Source organism: Lipotes vexillifer, unplaced genomic scaffold, assembly GCF_000442215.2.
Source record: "Lipotes vexillifer unplaced genomic scaffold, Lipotes_vexillifer_v1.1 scaffold352, whole genome shotgun sequence".
NCBI classification, from domain to species: domain Eukaryota; kingdom Metazoa; phylum Chordata; class Mammalia; order Artiodactyla; family Lipotidae; genus Lipotes; species Lipotes vexillifer.
The window spans coordinates 690,720-715,206 of record NW_006776684.1 but is presented as its reverse complement, the minus strand read 5'-3'; the positions used below and the strand labels follow the sequence as shown (position 1 = coordinate 715,206).

At 37.1% G+C, this 24,487-nt stretch overlaps 1 protein-coding gene across 1 annotated transcript in view; it reads right to left on the bottom strand.

The window, feature by feature from the left end:
• The window catches only part of ARHGEF12 (Rho guanine nucleotide exchange factor 12), a 146,254-nt gene that overhangs the window by 2,780 nt on the left and 118,987 nt on the right, over window positions 1-24,487 (bottom strand). Inside the window, 17 exon segments of the mRNA XM_007450617.1 lie at window positions 148-618; window positions 2,799-3,032; window positions 3,328-3,404; window positions 3,543-3,629; window positions 4,114-4,201; window positions 5,060-5,227; window positions 5,758-5,833; window positions 6,952-7,029; window positions 8,907-9,007; window positions 10,650-10,764; window positions 12,388-12,513; window positions 16,577-16,662; window positions 17,769-17,915; window positions 18,894-19,048; window positions 19,377-19,412; window positions 19,728-19,860; window positions 24,453-24,487. The exon segment at window positions 24,453-24,487 is cut by the window's right edge and continues 14 nt beyond it. Of these exon segments, the coding sequence (XP_007450679.1) occupies window positions 148-618; window positions 2,799-3,032; window positions 3,328-3,404; window positions 3,543-3,629; window positions 4,114-4,201; window positions 5,060-5,227; window positions 5,758-5,833; window positions 6,952-7,029; window positions 8,907-9,007; window positions 10,650-10,764; window positions 12,388-12,513; window positions 16,577-16,662; window positions 17,769-17,915; window positions 18,894-19,048; window positions 19,377-19,412; window positions 19,728-19,860; window positions 24,453-24,487 (2,213 nt within the window).

Here is a 24,487-nt window from a genome sequence, read left to right as displayed (position 1 = left end):
ACACACACACACACACACACACACACACACACACACACACACACACACACACACACGAGAGAGAATGCTTGGATACCCGAGCGACATCCAGCACATAGGACAAATAACAATGATTGAAATCAAAGTTTAAATGTGAAAGGAACTTGCCTGAGATGCGCAAATTAACATCCTTCTCTTCCTTTTTAACTGCTCCATCACCTTCTGATGGATTATCATCACTATGTGCTTCACGGGCATCAAAAAAGTGCTCTCCACTCTCATCAAGACCCCCTTCTGGCTCTGCGGGAGGCATCTCTGGGGTCATAATCATGTGGTCCATTACTAAAATGTTACTTGCCTGGCTCTCTTGGAATGCCAGTACCACTGAATCCCGTGGAGCAGAAGATTCAGCTGAAGTCCGTGGACTGTAACAAGTTGAAATGTCACCAGTTCCAGTTCTAAAGGGCATCTGTCCTTCACAAGGATGATAGGCCTTAATACTGTCAGGCTTCTGGGTTCCACTGTCTGCCTGCACCCCCAGAGAGGCTGTCCTGCATCTTGGGAAATGTGGCCAGTCTTCCTGAGTGCTCTTCTCAGTCAAACCCAGCTGTTGTACCAGCAATTGCTTCAACAAACCCACTAAAAGATTTAGGAAGGGGGGAAAAACACACGCATTCACAACTATAACCTCCAACTGACAGGATTAAATCAGAGGAATTATCAATTCTCTCTTAAAGTAAGTACCTTTTTAGTAACATACAGGCAAAAATATTAATTTCATAGTCATTTTTTGTTTTGAGAAATGAAATAAAACACCATCTAGAGAAAATTTGACATCAAACTTGTCTTTAAAAAAATTTAAGAATTCTCAGTGGGGATTCTCTTATTATTCTCCTATATGCCTACCTCCACATTTTCTACCATATAACTGGAATAATACCCCAAAGGTACTTCTTAAAAGGCTGTTGAAAAGCCGTGTTAATCTAGACAAAAGAACCTGAAAGTTCTGCTGTTTCCAGAAGCAGACACTATCTACATAGGCACTATTTTTTTCTAATTTTATTAGACACAGAGAACATTTATTTTATCATCGATAATAACCCAAAGAATCTCCTTAAATGGTGAAGAAGAAAATAAAACTGCCCTGTAAATTTAATTCCAATGTTTGGTAGCATCCATAATTTCAAAGGATAAGGAAATATTTATTAGTTTTTAAAAATGACCTCACTAGTACCACAGCTTCCTTTGGTTGTTGAATATAGAATGGATTTAATTTTAAACGGGCAAGTGTGTGCTGTGAGGTCACTCACACAATGAGAGGGACACTGGGACAATGTCAGTGGAACCATCAGAAATCATTACCACTGTTAACTCTATGAGTCTAGAATAAATTAGGTTTTAAAGAACTTGACCAATTCCGTACTTTCAACTCGGCCTTAATTTCTATCTTCTGTCTCTTTAAATAAAGTTTCCACATAGGTTTGGGTCTTTGACCCTCCTTCTTTTTGCTCTGCAGTCACTTCCTGAGAGAGACGCTATGAATACTTATGGCTTTGACACTCAGATCCATCTCTCTCCCTGACCTCCTCCAAAATTCCAGTCTTAAAACTCTCAACTTCCTGCTCATCCTTCCTCTTAAATGGCTTGCCATTCACTACCATAATCTCAACATGTTTTAAAATTAAGTCCATAATCTATGGCAAAGAAAAGAAGGAAAAAAGAAAGTGTAGCAGTGGTGGTCTTTTCTAATTTTTATTTCTGACAAGAATACTGAAATTATCTCTAAACAGTCCTTTACCTTTGCCCTCACAGCCAAAGAAGTCAATTGTTTTAAGTATTTGTTGGTTTCTCACTTTATTTTTATTCTTCTAACACCATTCTAGCCCAAACCCTTTCAGCCTCAAGCCCAGACCACTCCACTCCAACTCTATTCCCATTCAAATCCTTTCACAGCTCTCGGCCCGAGTAATCTTTTTCCATTAGTCATACACCCTAGCTTAGCAACTTCAAATGCTTTTTTCTCTGCAGCTAAAGCAATCATTCTCAGCCTTTTTCCCACCTCCAATACACCTGAGACGTGTGATCCACTCCCATTTGTAGCAGTGGTTCTCAACCAGGCTGGAGAGGGAGTGGGTGGCTAACCAAGTGGCAAGGACCACCCATTCGTGTGTGTGCGTATGCATGTGCGTATGCGTGTGCATGTGCGTGCGTGTGCGAGTGCATATGCGAGAAGGATGGGTCGTGGTGAAGAATACTACAATCTCCATAAGAAAACAGAAGAATATCTGTAGCCTGAAGAAGTCCTCAAAACCCTGCAGCCTCTGCCACCCTTCAAGTCTGGAGGACTCAACCTGCTCTTCAAGGTCCACAACAGCTGGGCTCAACAACGCGTCCTCCACCTTCCTAACCTTGTCCCCCATGACTCCTTTAGCTTGTGCGGTCTGCCCCAGGCCACCTGCCCTACCCACTGCTCTCTGAACACCCTCAGAGTTTTTGCCTCTGTGTTTTGGTCCTATTTGGCCCTACCATTTTTCTTGTCTGACTGACTTCTATATATTCTGCCAAATACCTATCTGAATTTTACCCATTCTTCGAGGCAATAATCACGTCTCTCTTGTTTTCTAATGCCTCCCTCCTCTGGTCGCACCAACCAGATCAATTTTGACATACCTATAATGTTTTTTTACTTAAGAAGGTGAGGGAAAGTTTCCTCTCATCTTCCCAACTAGATTGTAAAATTCTTGAAGGGAAAATTCATGGTACATTATAAAACTCTGGTGCTTAATAAGTATCTGTATTAACTTATGAATACAACTTACAATTCCTTAGTGCATCCAACGCCCACCGTTCTTCTGAGACAGGCAAGTGTGGATCTGGGATTGTGATCTGATAATTGACTCCAACTTCCTTTAGAGTTCCATCTGCATGCTGCTCCTTTGCAAACTGTCTCTCAGCCACAAAGAGATCATCCACCTCCGATTTCCCAGAGGTATCCAGTGAATGAGATTGAGGTTTTGACGACATTAAAGGAGACTCTAATCCCAAATCTCTGTCTGTTCAATGGAACAGAAAAAGTAGAACATATCTTAACAAAACTTTTAACGTGAAGCATTCAGGAAATATTTGGAAAAAAATAACCGCATGAGCTACAGAGATTGTCCGCTAAGTAAAATACATGGCACTTAGTGCGGTGTGATAATGGTACACAGAAGGCGCACAAGCCAAGTTTGTTAAAGTGAATAGCTGATGCCAGATCCTGCATAAACCAAAAGAGTTAACGTTTCTTCACATTTTATTGAGTAATATGTAGACTCCACTCTTCCAGGTTAACTTAACAGATCAGTTTACCTGGACTCTGCAGACCAGTGACTGAAATGCCATGATGTTCCACTTGTAATTTTGGAGGTTCTTCATCATTGTCTCCTCTATGGAAGGGGAAAAAAAAAATCTTTCAGCTTCATGAGGTGCCTAAACATCAGTGCAACAAAATGTTAAGAATTATCCATTCTTTCTCTGACCAAAACCACAAAGTCGCTCCTACTCAGAAGCAAAGGCACACTCACTCGCAAGGTGGTGACTGTGGCAGTGGAATTGGCTTTGTGGACTGCTCCTTCACTGATGCAGCCATCCGACAGATTAGGTCCTGCCAGCTGCAGGAAGTTTGAAGAGAATACAAAACACAGGAGGGAAAAGGAAAAAGAAACACACTTTAAATACACTCAGAAAGCAAAAATAAAAACTAACAAACCATACCAGAAACCAAACCAAACCAACAGTCAAAAAACACTATTTCTGCCAGAGAATATCTTTATTTTGGTGACATACTATTAAGTAGAGATCATAAAGCCTAACAACGTTATGGATACACTACCCATGAAAAAAACTTCACTTGAAGCTTCTGAGCATTTTTTCTTTAGGAAAGATACTTTCAATAGGATAGAATCAAAATAAGAGAGATCCATCTAAAAAGGAACAAATTCTTAGAAGAACACCTCTCAAAGAATATAGAGGAAGTACTTATTTCCACATAGTTTTTGGTTTTCAAAGTCCTTTTACAAAAGCAGTTAAATTGTGGAATATTATATGCAGGATAATAAAACATATTAGAGCAAGGTAGCTATATCCAGTACATACACAGTCTTTTCAGAAACTGTCTGTGCCACCAGTTCATAAATTTGGGCTCCATTGTCAGACATGGAGATGACGAATAAAGCTTTGTTATCTGGGAAAACAAGACAAAAATTACTCTAACAATATGACCCACAGAGGCCGGGAAAGATGTTTCTAGGGTCCTGGTATTATTCTGCATCTTAATCTAGGTAAAGGTTACACCTGATCACTTTGTAAACACACATTCACTTTGTAAAACTCATCAAACTATAACTTAAAATTTGTGCAAATTATTGTATGTTAAACTATGTGTAGTATATACTTTAATAAAACAAAGATTTTAAAAGCTAGCACCAATTCCACAGTAATTTATTAAAAACAAGAAAGTGTCAATGTATCTAAATTACTGAACTATAAACACGATTGCTCTTTTTGCATTTATTCTGAATTGCCCTTTTGCTAAACAGTCAGTAACATTCAGCGGGTGTTGGAGAAAAGAGGTCATAAATTTATCTTAGCACTATGGAACTAACAAGTTTTAAAGGGGATCTCCTTATTAGTACAGTTAATATGTAGCTTCCGAACTGGAACCGATTTTTAAAAACCTAAACCACACCTACTTCTTCAGTTTTTGCCTTTTCCCCACCTTATCAAAAAATGAAACCTTTTCAGTGGGATTACCTCCAATTCATTGTCTTCACTAGTGTCATCAATGATTTGAACATGACATAAAGATCAAAGTAATATGCAGAAAATTTTCAAATGCAGAAAATTATTCAGAGAATCTAAGCATCCTGAATAATTTGGGGGTATTCACGTTCTAAGCGGTAAATAAATCTCATTTAATCTGTATAAGAATACATACAAGGAACAAAACTCTACGCCAGCTGTGCTACCTCAGCGACACTGAGAATCTTATGCTACGTTACGATGGACCTGGAGGTTAGCATCATTCAGCAGACATACTCGCCTGTTGCCACTTGTCGAACCAACACTGTGTTCAACTTGATGACAGGGCTAAATGTGTGTTTGCTATCACCTGTAGATGCCAGAATCTTACTATGACACCTTAACACCAGTCTATCATCCTGCTTTTGTAACAATACAAGAATATCTTCCAGCAGCAAAGTGTATAGATCTAGAAATAAAAATGTAGGAGAGGTGATCAGTACAGAAATTGAGATGTGTTTTATAAACTTTATAACAATCTGACATCAAAAACTGATTTCTGTTAAGTCTAGTAAATTTTTAAAATGTACTTGCTATTGTATTTTTTTATTTCATTTTTTAATAATTCATTTTTAATGTATTACACCAAAGTGTCAGTTTGTGACTGACAAGAGATAAAAAACACTCTGGTTCTTCACCACAGATAGTCTGAGATACAGTGGTTTAAAGGAAGCTGAGACTCATTAGAATACAAGGATGGAGACAGGACTGAATCATGAGAAAATTTTCTGCTTCATCCCTAAATGAGTATTTAACATGCTTCACATATAACAAAATAACATAAGCAGATCTTCTGTAAATGAGTAATAACACAAAGTACCATTGCTGACTGCTGTCACTGAAAAATGTGAACGGCTATCTCTTCTCTTTGGCATAAGGAAAACTTCCTATTCTTATCCTTTCTCCACTCTCCCCCAAACCAACAGACAGTACACCTACCAATAGTTTTATCTCTATTCACCTTCCAAACCAATGGCCCTTCGTGAATCATCTTCCTTTTTGTTAAATCCAAATTCTGCCAAAATAAAGAGAATTACACACAAATTATTTCCAAGCACTTAGTGAGATGATATTCCATTTAGTCTCCTTTCCAGAAATTCTTACTGTAAAAGATACCATTTACATTCACTATTATTGATATCCGTCAACTACTGAAAATGGAATAAAAATCAGGTTAAAGTAAGCTGCATAAAATTTCCTAGAAAGGAAAAAGCATCTTGTAGAAAAACATTCAGGAGTACTGTCTTCCAAATTTTACTCTAAACAGATGGTAATAGCTAATGAAAATGAAGCTGCAAATATTCAGCTACTAGATTCTCAACCCCTTCCTTATTTTTTCTATGAATAACTAGATGAGGATGATGTAGAGCTTATCTGTAAGAAGCCTCTGATCTAGGCTCTCATTCCAAAAGAAGTTCTAAGGAATAGCATTTCACAGAAGTCCAGGTAGTACTGAGGCTTGCTCTAAATATTAATAACTTAATAAGAGAATCATCTTTTAGCATAAGTAGCTCTAGAAAAATCTCATTCTCTGGAAGTTAAGGGGCTCAGCATATTAGCATGCTTTTTGATAAGCTCTTAAAATAAATAAATAAAAGTCTATTTTAACAGCCACCAAATAAATCTGCCAGAACAACCAGTGAAACAGTATAAGAAAGACTTAAAATCCTAAGTTACTCAATACAAAAGCTCCACGTACTAGAAGGAGCAATTAATAAATATTTTACTATCATTCCTGTAACGGTTTCAACTTTTATGCTTTTGAAGAGCTTCATAGAAAAATAATTATCTTCCTTTACTCAGAAATCTGGAAAGTTCCCACCAGTAAACAGCCTTACTCTTATTCAAACTACAGAACACAATAAAATTAATTTTAATAATAAGAAATGTTCCTTAGTCTCCCACAAATCCTTGTCACAAAAAGTTAGTTTCACATACAATACTCCCCTACTGAAAGACTAAAGCAATCCTCACACAGACCAAGACATTTAAAAGGAAGAACCGAACCATAAATACAGACGATCTATGATGCAAGAACTCCTTCAGATGATGTATGTTCCCACTGAGATGTTAATTACCTGCCAAGTCTTTAGCAAATTTTATGTTTTAAATTATGATTAGACCATCCCTTACCCTGAGCTCTTCAACATTTGGGTACTCTGACAACTTCAGATTGGAGGTATCAAGGCGACGCTGATAATCTTCTAAGCGCTGAAAATGAGACAGGACACAGCTCAGGTTACTGCTCTGGATATCAATGACCTCCCTGCTCCTAAATCAAATGGACACTGTACCTGCATTCTGCTGAACTCTCTGCAACTTCAGACACAACCGACAACCCACTCTTCCTTAAAACACTCCCCTCTTCTGGCTTCGGTGATTTTACCTCTCCTAACTTTCCTCCTCCCGCGTCAGCTGCTCTTTTCCGATCTTCTTTTCAAACTCTGGCTGCTAACTAGCACGTATTTACTTTCTAAATACGTAAATAATGTACATGGCACAAAATTCAGAAGGTAATACAAGGCACACAATAAACAGTAAGTCTCCCTCTAACCCTGTCCTCTTGCCTTCCCAGCCCCAATTTTCCCTAAAGAAGAAACCTCTAATACCCATTTCTTGGGTAGCCTATGAGAAAAGCTCTAAGAAAAAAGAATACATATGGATGTAAGCATGCTTGGCTCTGCTGCGTGTAGATATAGCTTTTTAAAAAGAAATATATGGTAACATAATACATTCATACGTGTATTACTCATTCAAAAGGTAGTGCAATATATTCATATACACATTTCTCTCTCTCTCTCTCCCTGTGTGTGCGTGTGTGTGTGTGTGTGTGTATCAGTCATCAATATATCTTGGAGACTGTTCCACGTTAGCACATAGAGAGAGAGTAGTCTACTTTTCCAGTGGCTGCATGGTATTCAACTCTGTGAATGAACTATAGTTTTTTTAACTACACCTTACTGATGGACATGTATATTAGAATAAATTTCTAGAGAAACAACTGTTAGACTAAAGGGTACATTTTTCCCCAAGATTATAAAAATTTCCAAATATACAGAAAAGTCTGAATGTGTATAGTAAACACCCATATACCCACCATCTGCATTCCACAACTAACATTTGCTACATTTGTTTTATCATATACCTATGCATCTATTCATCCCTCTATCTATCCGTCAATCCAACTTATATTTTGGATGTGTCTCAAAATAAGTTACAGATATAACACACTTTATCTCTAAACATTTTAGCATGCATATCATTAACAAGAGCTCAATATTTATTGACAGTTCTTTTTTTAAATTAAAATTTACATACAGTGAAATGTACATATTTTAAGTATACCTTTCCACCAGTTTTTACCAATGCATATGCCTGTGTAATCAAGCTCCTATCAAGATATGAAATATGACCATCGATCACCTCAGAAGCCTCCCTCATACTTCTTCCTAGCTAATCTCTGTCCCCAGATCCCCAGTGACAACCATTTCTCCAATTTTTTCCACCATAAATTAGTTTAGCCTTAGAAATTCACATAAATAGAATTACGTATTTGTACTCTTTTGGGTCTGGTTTCTTTCACTCAGTATAATGTTTGTGAGAGTCATCCATTACTGCTAGTATTACTTTAGTTTATGACTATATTTTCATTTGGTTTATGCTATAAACATTCCTGTACAAGTCTATGGGCATGTATCTTCATTTCTCTTGGGTAAATCACCAGGAAGAGAATTGCTGGATCAAAGAATGGACGTGTGAATACGTACATTTTTAATTTAAGTATAAACTGCCAAATTGTCCTCTGGGGTTTTTATCATTTTACACTCCAAACAATGCATTTGGAAGTTGCCGTTTTTCTACAGCCTCACCAACAGAGTGAATGAATGAGCAAACAAGCAGCTAGAGATGCTCAAAAAAGCCAAATACAACTCTGATGTTCTATCCCAAATTGATCTGGACCCACCTACTACATGAATAGTTAACAAATATCCCGCCCTTCAATTATGTAATAACAGATTCCAGGTAACACGAATTTAATATTCTTATTCTCACTGTCATCCTGTGTCTTCTTGCTTTTTCCTTCTTACCTGCTTGTTTTCTGCCTCCTTAACAGCCTGATTTACATAATTTAAGATCTGACGACAGTGATCTGCAGCTTTCTTCACCTTTTCCCTTTCTGTTGGCCATTCTAAACACCGCAAAGAAATCCAAAATGTAAAATGGAGGAAATAAGAAAAGAATGTAAGTATATACATAAATGAGATGCCACTTTATTTCAAGTTATAAAAGCATAGTAAGACCTTGAATATTTTATTTATTTATTTTAACTTTTATTTTTATTTATTTATTTTTTATTTTTGGCTGCGTTGGGTCTTCGTTGCTGTGCACGGGCTTTCTCTAGTTGCAGCGAGCGGGGGCTACTCTTCTTTGCAGTGTGTGGGCTTCTCACTGTGGTGGCTTCTCTTGTTGAGGAGCACAGGCCCTAGGCGCACGGGCTTCAGTAGTTGTGGCTCGCAGGCTCTAGAGCGCAGGTTCAGTAGTTGTGGCACACGGGCTTAGCTGCTCCGTGGCACGTGGGATCTTCCCGGACCAGGGATCGAACCTGTGTCCCCTGCATTGGCAGGTGGATTCTTAACTACTGTGCCACCAGGGAAGTCCAAGACCTTGAATATTTTTATACCAGGCTAAAATCCTACAGCAGAATCTCAATTCAGGTAGTCTTTGGACAGGTAAGACTTCTTATCATAGTACTTTAAGCATCAATACTAACCTTTAAAAAGAAACCAAATCCAAGGAGAGATGCTTTATATCAAGTATCAGGCCCACCCAAAGGAGTGGGTTTCATTCACATTGTAAGCTATATAAATGGGACCCCTTTCCCCCTATCAAAGTGCACAGCCTACATGATTATGGACCGTGGACCCATTAAACAATATATTTTGAATGATAAAACAATTGAAAATAACTCCAAAATGTTTCTTTGAATTTGGTATTATATTAAAGAAAGAAAATAGTTTACAACATTTGTATCATTAAAAGAAGATGAACTTCACCAAAATGTGTTGAGATTATGTTGAGGTTCTATTTTGGTAAAGAATACCAAAATCAGAAGATTCAACATTACAAAATCCTCCAAACAGTAGTCCAACTATACTCAATAAATATATTAAAGTATAAAAGTTAACATGTATGAGTATTTTCAAATTCCCAGGCATAAGAAACAGGGGTTTGATTGCAAAGAATTATTAATGAGAACCAAGTATAAGAGCCTAAAGCTCAATTGAGAAACTCAGATTCACTTCACGTTTCAAAACAGGAGAGTTGGAATGATATATGCATTGGCTGGACTTAATGAAAGCATATATGTAGATACAAAACATCTCTGCAACCCAGTATAAGTCTTCTTCAAAGCAAATATGATATATGCTAGAGCAAGTATTGGTAAGCTTTTTTTGTACACTTTATAGGCCATGTGGTCTTTGTCACAACTACTCAGCTCTGCTGCTGTATTACAAAGGTAGTCAGAGACAACATTTCAACGAGTGAGTATGATTATGTTCCAATAAAACTTTATTTACAAAAATACATGGTGAGCCAGATTTAACCTGTGATCCAGAGTTTGCTAAACCCTGTGCTAGAGCTATTAACTGAGTACATTAAATCAAATAGCCCAAAGAAGACTGGATTGAATCTTGTTAGAATATCTTGCTGTGCTATTTGGAAATTCAATGTCCAGACACCAGGATGCTGTGAGAGAGTATTCAGCGGAATATGTGTTTTTGTTGTTGTTGTTGTTCCTAAGCTCTTTAATTTCAGTGAGAATGCTGTACCTGTGTATTTGGCAATGTTATCCAATAGAAGAGGGTACTTAGTAAGCCTCTGCATTTGGGTGGGAATGATATCTTTCAGCTGCAGACGACGACACAGTGGATTACTCTCAGCATCCTAAAATTAAAGTCAAATAAGTGAATTTGTAATTCTTATTAGGACTATGATTACCTAACACATACCACATATTCATCATGTAACTATCTACAGCAACACAGTTCTGGTTATTAAATCAAGATTTAAAACCTGCCAAGATATACCACTGCCACAATACACTTCTGCTTTCTCCTTTAATCACATAACGTTGCCTTTATCACTCAGCCAATGGCTTCTGTGTTATCTATTCAAGCAAAGACTGAGAGCATCCATAATCAACTCTAAGAACTGCTTTCTTGTGAAAAAAGTTTTATCTTCACATATTAAGAAAATCTAGTTACATTTTTCAACGACTGGCATTCCTACCAAAAGCTAGTCAGTTAATTTGCTATCTGCCACTCCAAGTAGGCACAATAGATCACCAGTCTCGATATATCAGCTGAACTGTAATAGGGTTGTGTAAACTCTTCAGTAAAGTGCCAGATAGTGAATATTTTAGGCTCTGCATGCCATCCGTCTCTGTCACAACTATTCCGCTCTGCTGTTTTAACACAAAGCAGCCACAGACAATACGTAAAGGAATGAACTTGGCTATGTGTAGTGAAGAGTTCTAAGATGGACTCCAAGATTCTCACTTTCTGGTGTACACACCATATAATCCCCCCTGCCCCTTGAGTGTGGACAGAACCTATGTATATGATGGGGCATCACTCCTATGATTAGGTGACTATCAGTTAACTCTGAGTCAATCAAAAAGGAGATTGTCCTAGGTGAGTCTGACTTAATCAGAGGAGCCTTTAAAAGAAAGCTCTGTCAGAGAGACACATTCCTACTGGCCTGGAAGAAAAGGACACATCCATCTTGTAAACTGCCTACAAGGGCCACGTAGCAAAGAGATTTGGGCATTCGCTAGGAGACGAGAGCAGTTCCTAGTCAACAACAGCAAGAAGACAGGGCTCCCGGTTATAGTTACAAGGAAATGAATTCTTCTGACAACCAGTGTAAACTTAGAAGAGTGGCAGATGAGAATTGCAGCTGCAGGTGATACCTTGATTTCAGCCTGGTGAAAGCATGAAGAAAGGACACAGATAAACTATATCTGTACTCCTAAACTATAAAACTGTGACATAATACATTTGCATTAAGTTGCTACATTTGTGGTAATTTGTTATACAGCAATAAAATACAAACTGTGTAAATACAGCTTTGTAAACTTTATTTACAAAAACAGGGAAGAGGCTGGATATGGCTGGTGTGCTACAGTCTACTGACCCTTGGTCTACACCAATATATACCCTAGTAAGCATCACTGCTTGTTATGCTCTTCCCTGGGCTTGATATAAGGCCATTCTGATGTTTTGACGGTATTATTTTAATAGTGTACATGGGCCATTTCCTGACAGTATCTCCATGGCAATGTGGACTTCTGTGTCAAGTATTGTAATCCTGCCACATATTCTTTATTATTCACCATTCCAGTATCATCTTTATATTCTCCAGTAATTTAAGAGAAAATGTATGGCTTTAAAAACATAAACACAGATATAATCCTTGTAAAAAATTTAGTCTTAGGATTCCCCTAGTTTGTTCCATAATTGATAAAAAATTGCGTTTCTTTTTTCTTACATGACACACTCAACTCACTTGTACAAAAGTCTGGAATCGAGAATCCTTTTTCTGACGAGACTTGATCATTTCCAGGGCAAAGGGTTGGTTACTGCAAAAGGTAGCAGCAGCATGTTTCAACTTTTCCTCCCCGGGTCCACTGAACTGTGCCAAGAACGCAAAGAACACAACAGAGAATGGGATACTGAGTTTATATAAGGCCAGGCAAAATAAGAGACAGCCACAATCCTTCCAATAGTCCAATAAGTATCCTCAAGTGACAAGAAACAGACATCTACACATTTTATGTGGATTATCAATGATTCTCCATTAAAAAGGGTCTGACCCTGGCATATCCAGACCTTTCCTGATCATCGTCCAATGTTTTCTTGCTTGTAGCCTCTACCATAACTTATTACTTTTTCAGTCTATTCCACTTCTAAATCAGATAGAAACGTTGACATTTGGGGGAATATGAGACACAAAATGCTTAAAGACTGGGATTAAATTTGATTTTCTTAGAATGTGACACCTTCACAAAAATTACTGTCTTACTGCTCTAGGAAGAAAATCTTTGGGATTCTAGCTTACTTTCTTACTGTGAAATCCGGGGCAGGTCATAACTTTTCTGGGTCACAACAAAATTAAATCACTGCTGCTTCACCTATGTAGAAGGTAGGGATCCATCCCTTGAATTTCTCTTGGGGAAGATTCATGAGCCTATGACGCTCTTTTACTAAACATTATACTTTTTACTGATATTTTTCATTTGTAAATTTAAGTTTGCATATGCCATGATTTTAAGGTTTCTTATAAGACACCTAACAAGTGCTTCACTCATAATAGGTATTTTTATAAGTACAGGTCGAATAAATGATTTTTAAAACCACCTTTATACTTGTAGTAATTGCTTTATGGTTTATAAAGAAGCTTTTCATAAAAATATCCCATTTAAAGCCATATTTCCAAAAGTTTATACACGAAGGCATTTTGTAAAACATCCTTTTGAAGGGCGTTTGTAGTTAAATTCAGAGTATTTTTTCTTCAACTATGACACATACAAAGTGATATTCTAATAGGTTGCTCCCATGTTGTATTCTTATTCTATTATAAATATAACACTCAACATATTTAGAGATGAGACTGGCAGCATTTTTGGTATGTTAGTCAATCCAGGTGTCACGCAATTACTAACAGTGGCTAGTAAACAGTGGCTGTTTACAAAAGAAAATAACGCCCTAGCCTTAAGCAGTTTTACAGTGGTTTTACTAGCAGCATAAGTATACATAAGGTGACCTCAAGGGACCAATATTGGAAAAATTTCTCCAAAACTATTTTTTAAAAAATAGAGTAGGGCTTCCCTGTTGGCGCAGTGGTTGAGAGTCCGCCTGCTGATGCAGGGGACATGGGTTTGTGCCCCGGTCCGGGAGGATCCCACATGCCGTGGAGCGGCTGGGCCTGTGAGCCATGGCCGCTGGGCCTGCGCGCCCGTAGCCTGTGCTCCGCAACGGGAGAGGCCGCAGCAGTCAGAGGCCCGGGTACCACGAAAAAAAAAAAAAAAAAAAAAAAAAAAAAAAAAAAACAAAGTTCAATGTCTTGGAAAGTACTTCTAACCAAAATAAAATAAAATAAAATAAAATAAATTTTGCAGTAATCTATTTCTTGCAGGGTTTTTTTCTTTCTCAAGAACTAATGCTGTGGGAGAGTTTTAGTGTTCCCTTCAGAAATGAAAATGCTTGCTAAATTGCTTTCTAGGCACTAAGTCAAAATTCTTTTAGATGTGAATTACATTAAAAACATAAGAGCTTTCTTGAAAATCATGTATTGTAAGCATTTTTATAAAAGAAACCTTGTGATTAACACAGGAAAGTTAATTCTCCTTGACAATTTAATTGTCTTGATGGTCAGATGAGTCTAATATTTCTCAAACATATGTTTGAATTATAGATGTTCCCTGACTTATGATAGTATGACTTAATGATTTTTGGACTTTACAGTGGTGCAAAAGTGATATGCATTCAGTAGAAGCCATACTTCAGATTTTGATCTTTTCCCACCACCTATTAATATGCCATAGATACTATTAATATGCCATAGATACTTTCTCTTAATTCTGAGCAGCAAAGAGCCACAGCTCCAAGTTAGCCCCATGATCATGAGAGTAAACAACCAATACACTTACAACCATCTTCCTTTTCACTTTTAGTACAATATTCAATAAATTCCATGAGATATTCAACACTTTATTATAAAATAAGCTTTGTGTTAAATGATATTGCTCAACTGTAGGCTAATGTCAGTATTCTGAGCACGTTTAAGGTAGACTAGGCTAAGTTAATGACATTCTGTAGGTTAGGTCTATTAAGTACATTTTGGACTTAAGATATTTTTAACTTACGATTGGTTTATCAGAATGTAGACCCGTTGTAAGCTGAGGAACAAAAAAAAAAAAAAAAAAAAAAAAAGAAAAAAAAATAGAGTAAATCTAGACACCTGTTTATGATTTCTGCTTTTAGTATTTCTGGCCAACGCTTTGCCCTAAATTAACCCTTTGTACCTAGCAGCTACTAACCAAATTGGTTAGTCCATTCTGCTTTTCCTCAACATTTTATAGGCATATCACATTGGTCAAGAATACAATTCTTTTTGAATGTTCTAAAATAAATTTGTGGTCCCACTTTTAAGAGGTATCTCCACTTTATTTTACCATGTAGTAGATTTATGCAGTCCAAAGGACTGTGGTAAGAGGACCGATGTACTTCTGTACCTTATTAATGATGAATCTCACCAGACACTTGGTGTTAAACATTATTTTTATGAGATGCAAATTAAACTGCTTAGGAATCAAGATTGATATCGTTAAGTCCATATGACTTACAACTTTTTAATCCAAACTTAACAAGAAAATTGATGCTACACTATGTCATACTATGAATTTTCTGTTTCAAGTTGAGTAGGGTGCTGCCAAGGCAACAGAACTCAGAGATCAAGGAACAAAATGAGTCCCACCATCACAGAGTAGCCACAGAATAAGCTGGATTTTTCAAGGAAGTTAAGTCTCCTTAATAACAATGATGCCAGCATGGGCCTAAGGAGAAAATGCTCTGGAAAGTTCAGTAAATGCAAGATGAGACTGGATTATGATTCCCTGACCTTGTTCTACGTGTCAAGTGGCTAATGGCTAAGAAGAGCTCTACTAACAGGTTAGTAGCTTCTGAGTCACGGTCTCACCATCAATGAAAGGAGTAGGATCGAGATTGTTTTAGTCAACTTTCTAGTGTTTAATCATTGTAAAATTATCAATCGTTGCAAAATTACCAAAAAGTTATCATTGTAAAATTACCAAAATCTTGTGACATTTCCTCAGTCTACATATTGAAGTAAATATCTGTCGGCACAGCTAAACAGTTCTTGTTCAACCAGTGTTAAAATTTTGAGAACAACATCACATGTTTTACTATTATTCGCAGCCTTAACTATAGTACTTTCTTCAAATGTCCGGATCAAACCCACTTTCCCCTAGGAAGATTTTCTGTATGTTCCAGTTCAGGTCTCCTTGCTATCTATTCCCATAATAACCTGTATTCTCCCCTTTTGGTAACACTAATTACACTTGAAATAACTAACGACTGTTTTTTAATTTTCTTTTTCCCATTGACTGTAAGCTCCACTAGCGCAGGAGCCATATCTGTTTTGACTGCTACTGCATCCCCAGTACCTAGAACAGTGCTTGGCACATAAGTATATATTATGGAGTATATACTGATAAAGAGTCAGCTGGAAAGATAAATACAATTTGACAAACAGCTACTACAGTCTCTGAACTCTTTCCTGGTACATAAGATTAAGTAATTTTCACCTTTCTACTTTTGTGATGGTAGTTCTGGATCTACAATTGTCTAATGTTTTACAGTACAATTCTGAGATTTTGACAGCAGAGGACAGTTAAAATTCTATATCAGTTAAATTATTTTTTATCAATATCCACGTTACTCTACATTCTTTTAAACACAAAGAACGAGTATCTTTAATTCGATGAGAAAAGAGCATGCAGTGGATTGGGCACTTATTAGAAGAGTAAGTAAGAATACACAGTTGGACCCCTTTTCATCTTTACATTAGCTTTGCAAAATGGATGAGTTGGCATACTTGGGAAGGTTAGCAACGTAACCTTGAATCTGATCGAGTGTCTATGAAAATTTTTAAATTAAATAGCAAATCTCCTTACCCAAGTCAGCAAATCTTCCCCAATCTGATCAATAACAGATGTCTCATTCCTCTTTCGAACAGCCTTCATTTGCTCATTCAACCCAACTAAGGGAGAAAACAAATCAATGAAAAACATTAAGCATACATTCATTTCAGGCTGAGATACTGGTAATACCACGAACCTAAATTTTCAAAAAAAAAAAAAAAGGAGTTTCAGAGTAGCATATAGCTGCTTCTGATGGCCTTAAATATAAATCTGGACCCAATTCCTATAAACCTAAATGTTTTGAGTTCTATCTGAAAAAGTTGCCAAAGCATAAAACAATGTGGAAACTAGCACATTATACACAGTATAGGTGCATCAAATACGCATTTAACCTCAAGACTCCATCTATAACCAACCACGTTCATAAAAAACAAAGTTCAATTGTATAGGTGACTCCGTCCACTGTTGCTCTCAAAATGTGTGTGTTCCTCTCAAAATGTGTGTGTTCGCAGGCAATGGACATCATCATGCTTGAATGTGTCCGTGCACACTGGTGAGACCTAGGATCACCCACAAAGGAGCATTTGGTGGGAGGGTGTTGGTAGGTGGTGATGGCATCCTTGACGAAAGATAGACTGAAAACTAAGGGTCCTGGAGAAACAGTGACTTAAAAAGAGAGGAACTGGTACCACTGCCTACAAAAGTCCAAGATAACTACAACCAGGGAAAGCCGGCAAGACTGATTCTTTATGTATTCACTCAAGCATTCCAAGCAACAAAACAATAAAATAATTTAATTCCTGAAAATATTCCCACCATGGGATTATATGCTGTATATTACTATCTATAAAATATATTTATACATATATTATTATACAGAATATATTTTTTAAAAACATATATATTGTAATCAATAGGGAATTTCCAAGGGTAATTTTAACTATTCATGTTTTTCATCTCGGGCATTGACTTTAGGCCCTAAGTCCTGTGTTAACACTTTGTATAAAAAAGGCTGATGGGGGCGTGGGGTGGGGGTAAAGGGTTGGGGAGAAATTCAAAGATCCAATCATTTCTTTATGTTATGCTCACATTTAATTATATAATTTCAGGAAAGCTAACACATGGATGCATTTATAAGATTTTACTGTTATGGTCCCTTTACATACTCACAATCTTTTATCTATTGGAAATGTTAGGGAAAAAGATCAGAGTCAATTTCTCTTACTGTGAAGTTGAAGAATATCTTCTAAGTTTGAAAAAATTTTCCGTAGTTCTGAAGGTGACAGAATTCCTTCTCTGGAAACTCGCTGATAGAACACTTGATCTAGAACCTTCAATGTTCGAACATGAGCTCTTTCAGTGTAGAACAATTCTAAGCAGGAAAAAAAGGAAATATAAAATGTTACCTTACTTAGAATGGGATCAAACATAGGCTTTAGCTGAAATTAAGTAGCAAATGAGTTATATAATAATTATTTGTAGTTTTGAAAGGATATAGTATCTCTGAAGTCACTTCTTGATTACATTAAACTCTCCTACAGAGCTATAAATACTGGCAAATGAAAAATATCGTCAAAACTATTTTGTACTTAAAACTTAACAATGTACTCCAAAATCCATTGGTTGGTAGCACCAACCAATCACAACTACAGCATTAGAAAACTGTAAGCCCACATAGCATACAGACTTTGAATTGAACCCTCTTCAGAAATAATAGCACTCTGTGTTACCTAATTTGCCTATAAACTCTTGTTTCTGAGGTCAGACTTTATAATCTCACTATGTCTCAATGCTGCTAGAGACAGGAAGGATATTTATTCAAATCACAGCCTAAAGACAGTAGCAGGTACAGCTTCCATGTCATCTCTCTGTCACATATATGCTAGGATAAAATAAAGAACATGCACGAGGATAAAGGAATACCTAGATTCTAGTTTTCTTCCAATCACTTATCAGCTGTATGATCTTGACTAATTCAACCACTCAGCCTGAGCCTTAGCTTCCTCATTTACAATCTATGCATAAAAATAACTTAGCCTGAAAGTAAAGTGATGGGACAAATGTTGTCTCAATGATTTTTCAAGTTTAAGATTATAATGCTATGAGTTTTAAATAACCTGAATGCTAAACACATTTTCCTTTTAGATTATCAATAAGAATCATACAATCATTTGCATTTTTAAGTTGGAAAGTTCAAGGATCATCGATCTATTAGTTTCATTTCCTCTCTGTTCAAAAGGAAAGGCTAGCAGCAGACACTCTGAAGCAAACTCCAAGGCTCAGGGGTTGGTTTAACTCTAATGAAACTCAATATATGTGAATAACAACAACAAAAACTAATTAAACTCACCATTAATTACTTCCTGTCTTTTGATCTCACAAGGCTTTAGTGCCAATAACACTTCTCGACTAACGAGCTGTTGCCAGTTGGGTGGATCTGTCTCTAAGTCATTTTCAAACTGTTCATCCTCACTTTGACTTTCTCCAAAAGCTATGCTGTCAAACCTAATGAAGAAAAAATAATGGATTCTATTTGAGGATATCACATGGACAATGGGAAATAGCACAAGTCTTTACACTACAGTAAATCAGTCATATTTCTTAAGTACTGCTTAGCACAGAGCCTGAAACATCATCCTCTCTTACAAAACAGCTTACGTGTGTTGTCAACACCTCTATAAATATCTTTTAAATAATTGTGTTTATTAAGAAATTTCTTTTATACTAACAGAATTGTGTACAGGGTTTCTTTTCCTTTAAAACTAGGACTTTGGGGAAAAAAGACATATTTCTTAAAATATGCCCTACTGAAAGCCACTCTAGGAATACTTACTTTCGAAAGGGCTTTGGTGTCCCATGTTCAGTCACCCTAAAATGATGGAGAACAGAGAGTCAACACAAAAACAAAACGGAAATCAAGAAATTTATGACAAGGATACCCAAAATTGTGTTAAACTACAGTGGCTGATAAATAATTCTGGATATTGCAATGATTTAGTGTCAAATAAATTAAAAAACATTTCAGTACCTATATCTAGTATTTACTACCAGTAAGTTCCACTTCTTCCCCCAAAAAACACATGGGGGAAAAATGCTACAGAGTGTAGGTATACTATACAGTGGAAAACTTTTAAGCAATGTTCTAAATGCCCCTAAGGTATCATACCCCTAAGGTAGGAATTACCTTTCCACTTCCCATTCCTCCTCCTGCACTTGGTCTAATGGAGGAGGTGGGAAGTCAAAGACGGTACTGGGAGTACGAGGTGTGCCATCTAAGGAGTCTCCAGATGCTGGAGTTTCTCCAACTTGCTTTGATCCTGAAAAGACACAAGTCAGACATTCAGATGGTGTTACTAAAGACAATGATTAAAAAAAAAAAAAAAAAAGAATTAGTAACCCAGAAAGTTTCAACCTCACCCATAGCCAAATTCTTACTTAAACAATTGCAGGTTAGCTAGAAACAAAATTCTAATATAAAATTTTTAAATGCACTAAAAAATAAACAGGAAAATCATTTTTAAGCAGGTTTTAAAAAATCAACATAAGATATGGCAACAACTCAGAAGGGCATATGATAAGGAGAAACATTCTCTTACTTTATCCTTTTTTACCCCCAGTGCCAATCTTTTTCATTCAAATTTTAGTTCTTATGGGGGTCCACCTCCAAATAATAACCTCATACTTCTTTTTCTTGATTTACTATATTTAGGTAATATCTATCTCTTCTTCCTCCGAGGATTTTGCTCACTTATACGCCCCATCTTCACTTCCCTCCCCTTTTTCTTCCCACTGTTTAATAACTATATTATTATTCCTAGTTGGCTTATTTGTTATTCCCTAAGCTTAAATGATAGAATTATATATATATCTTTGCTCCAATAAGGTGTTAGTATCTTAATTCTCCTCTATGTCAAATTAGGTATTTGGTGTCCATAACCTTCTCTTTAATTATATTTCTTTCCTTTACAACTAAATATTCTGTGCTTTGCCTATTAGGTTGATTCTAAAAGTCTGAAAACAAACAGTGTGCTTACATTATTATGACCATACACATATTGTAATACAACATACATATACATATTATTCATGCCAAGTTAAGAGGCATGTTAGTTAGGATTATGTTTTCTTTTCTACTGGTCCAATGATACAACTCCTAGGCCACTTGAAATAGAGTATTACATTAAAGTCATATACTCGATCAATTACTTTAAGATTATGCCATTTTAAAATTTTGCTTCATGTTCAAATCATGACAACTTTCTTGAACAATTCTGTTCTTCTTAGCACTTCTAAATGCCTTTCTTTTATCGCTAAGTAATATAATTTTACCAAGTCACAAACTTTTTCATCTTTTACTATAAACTGCTTAAAATCTCCTTTTCTCTTATCCCCTAGGTTCTTGTGTTCCAATCTGGAACAAGCTGCTCCCTTGGCCTGTGACACAACTATCATCCTAGAACTGCCCTTCACCATTTTCCTGGGTTGTTTCCACTGTTTCCTGGACCCCACGAGATTTTCTTTCTTAATTTTTCTCTCATTTTGCTGGAGTGCGTATCTTAAATTATTTTCAAGGAAAGGGTGCATTTCAGTTAAACTCTGAATCCTGGAGTATCTGAAAATGTCTTTATATCTTTCTTCATATTTGATGGATAGTTTGGATGGATACAGAATTCTACGTTCAATACCATTTTCTTTCAGCAAGTTGAAGGCATGGCTCCTTTGTATTCTAGCACCTAATGTTATGAGAAATGTGACACAGCATAATCTCCATTTCCTTTCTCTTGAGAGCTTTCAGGATTCTTTTTCTTTATCATTGATGCACTGACATTTCCAAAGCTGCTCTAGGCACGGGTCTTTTTTTTTTTAAAACATTACTATTCATTGTAGTTGGTTCCGGGTGAGCCCTTTCTGTTTGAAAGACACGTGTTCTTTTTCAGCCCTGGGAAGCTCTCTTCTGTCATTTCTCTAACTGCCTCTCCTCCAGTTCCTCTGCTGATACTTTGTGAATCTCCGTGGTGGCTCTCTACATCGTTCCTGTCTCTCCAATTCCTATCTCTTGATGTCTCTGATACAGATTCTGAAACATTTCCTTGACTTTATTTTTCGGGACTTCTTTTTTTTTTCCTTCTTATTTAAGTATTAGCAGCTGTGGTGGTCTGAAAATACGTCCACAGATTCTTTGCTACTCCTCCCTTCAGCAGTGGCGCCTAATTTTTCTCTCCTTGAATGTGGGCTGGATTTAGTGACTTGCTTCTAACTTGCTGAAATAAGGGGGTATATCCATACAGACTAAGTCAAAAAGAAAAACACTGGGATTTCTTTCTTGCTCTCCTTTGGATCACTCTGGGAAAGTCAGCTACCAAGTCAGGGAACACTCAAGCAGTTCCACGGAGAAGCCCATGTGGTGCGGAGCCGAGGCCTCCAGCAAGGAGCTAAGTCTTCCTGCCACCAGCCACCTGCGGAAGCACAGAAGAGGTCTCCTGGCCCCATTAAGCTTTCAGATGGCTGGTTGACATCCTGACTACAGCTTTATGAGAGGCTCCAAGCCAGAACTGCCCAGCTAAGCTGCTTTTGAGTTCCTGACCCACCAAAAATGTCAAGTAGTAAATATTTTTCGTATTAAGCCATTAAGCTTTGGGGTAATTTATCACAAAGCAATTAATAATAAAACAGTTATTATATGTAATAGTTACACTGAAACTTTTTGGTCTCTGCTCCCTTTTTATAACATCCTATTCTTGCTTTAGATATAATAACCTCTTTAATTTCTTCAAGAATACTATCTAATTTAGAGGTATTTTTTATAAGTTCTTACTTATTGCCTAAACTATTTTCTGCTAGTGGCAGTTTTTGTGTTTATTTTGTATTTTCTTTTTTATGCCACTAATATGTTTGGCATTATGTATTATCTTAGGTCTGGACTCTAATAACTTTTGCCAAAAGTGAGTAATGCTGTTCATATGTAAGAATAAAAGGCTGGGCAGCTGACTTGGCTCTCCGTTCTGCTATGCAGAAGTAGGGCCATTTCAGCCGGAAGCCCCTCAGAGCAGGGTAAGCCCCTGGCATGCCTATTGTCATGCTCCAGGTCCCCTGAAGTGAGCTCCAGGGCACTAATACTATGGAGGACTTAACTCCTTATACAGTTCACTCAACTTGTATAACAAAGAGCATATTCAATTTCTTCTGATACAGGACTGAGAGACTGCTTATATTCTACAATGTAAGGATCAGAAGCTGCTGACATAACTGTTTTGATTACAGACCTTCAATTAATTCATCATTTTCAGCTTTACTTCTTACTCATGTACTCCGTAACTTATGCCAACTCTGAGCCCAAAGTCTCTCCTGGGTTCTAATGGACAGACTGGCTCCCACCTTGGACTCCTTAAACGAACTACAGGCTCCAACTTCCTTTATGTTGTTTTATCCATCAAACCACTCTTGCCCACTTTCAATCTCCCCAAAATTTGTTGAAATCTCTTACTGAATGATAATATCTTTTCTTCCTTACTTCTTTTCTCTTTATGATTTTTGTTTATCCATTACCTACCATGCTTTTATTTCAATGAGACATGAGAGCCATGGATTAATGCATTACTCAATCCTACATCTTCAGAATTCCATATAAGACAGAACCTCCAGACTTCTCTACAAATGTCACCCCTACTTCTTTGTCTTAAGTAAAAACTTTCCTATCCCATGTAAGGTAACCTCTTCTGCTACAGCCCTCTCAAACAGAGAGTGATGTTTCAGTCATACACTGTGTACTGCAGGGTGGAGATGAGATAGAGACCCTTCTTTTTCCTCAGTACTACTTTTAGACTATTATCTTACCTTCTTATAAAGATCCCTTGTTCTACTGAAGCTCTCACTCTCTGAATAGTATCACATGTTCTCCCCCTACTAACAACCATCTAGCAACACTGAACCTTTGGCTGCTGGCTCACAGTTTTCCTCTCTGTGCTATTATCACATGCAGTGATCTCAAAGTCTGTGGTATAAAGGTATTCAAACCCTTGGTTCCTTGGTTCCTTACCCTCTTCATCTCTAGTAACCCCCTCTTTGCCACCTTGGTGACCACTCCCACAGATTTACCCTTGATCTTGTCATACCAGAAACTGAACTGCTTCCAAAATCACCAATATAGAGAGGCATTTCCTTCTCCAAATAAAACCACCTAATTCTTCCAGATCACTTGCTTCAGAAACCCATTATAACAAGTATGAAGAAACACGGTAATGAACTCTTTCCTCAATTATCTACAATTACTTCCTACCTTTCTTTGCTTTTCAAATCCCCTTGCCCTTCTCACTAAACCCTAACTCTCAGCTAACAACCTTGCCCTTCACACACACCCCACATATCATCGCTTCTCTCCTTCTCAAAACTTTGTTCTATTGGATACACAGTCCAGCTCCCGCATTTTCAACCTCTTCCTCTCAACTGGCTTCCCCTTAGCATTAAAAAAACAAAACAAAACAAAAAAACCCTGGTAATCTTAGATTTTTTAAAAAGTCTTCTTTAGATGCACCCCCCTCCCCGCATACACACATCTGCCTCTAACTTCTGACCAGTCCTCTCAACACTCCCCACGATTTGAAGTTTCTATTTGTATGACTTATCTTCCCAGAAGACTAAGCTGCATGGGGCAAGAATCTACGTATTACTGTATGATAACATCTGGCACAGAGCTAATGCCTGACAGAGAAGTCCATAATAAATATTTTCTGAATGGATAAGAACTCAAAATTACCATTCAGCACAGATTTGTCACTGGTTATACAATATTAAAATATTAAAACTAAAACTGGGATTCAGTCTTGATTTAAATAATCTGCCACTCTATTTCTTAGTATAGTTGTTTTAAAATCCTGATACTTAGCTAAGCTGAACTACAGCATTAGCTCACCCATATCATTCTCTTTCCCTCCTTCCTGGGAAAGA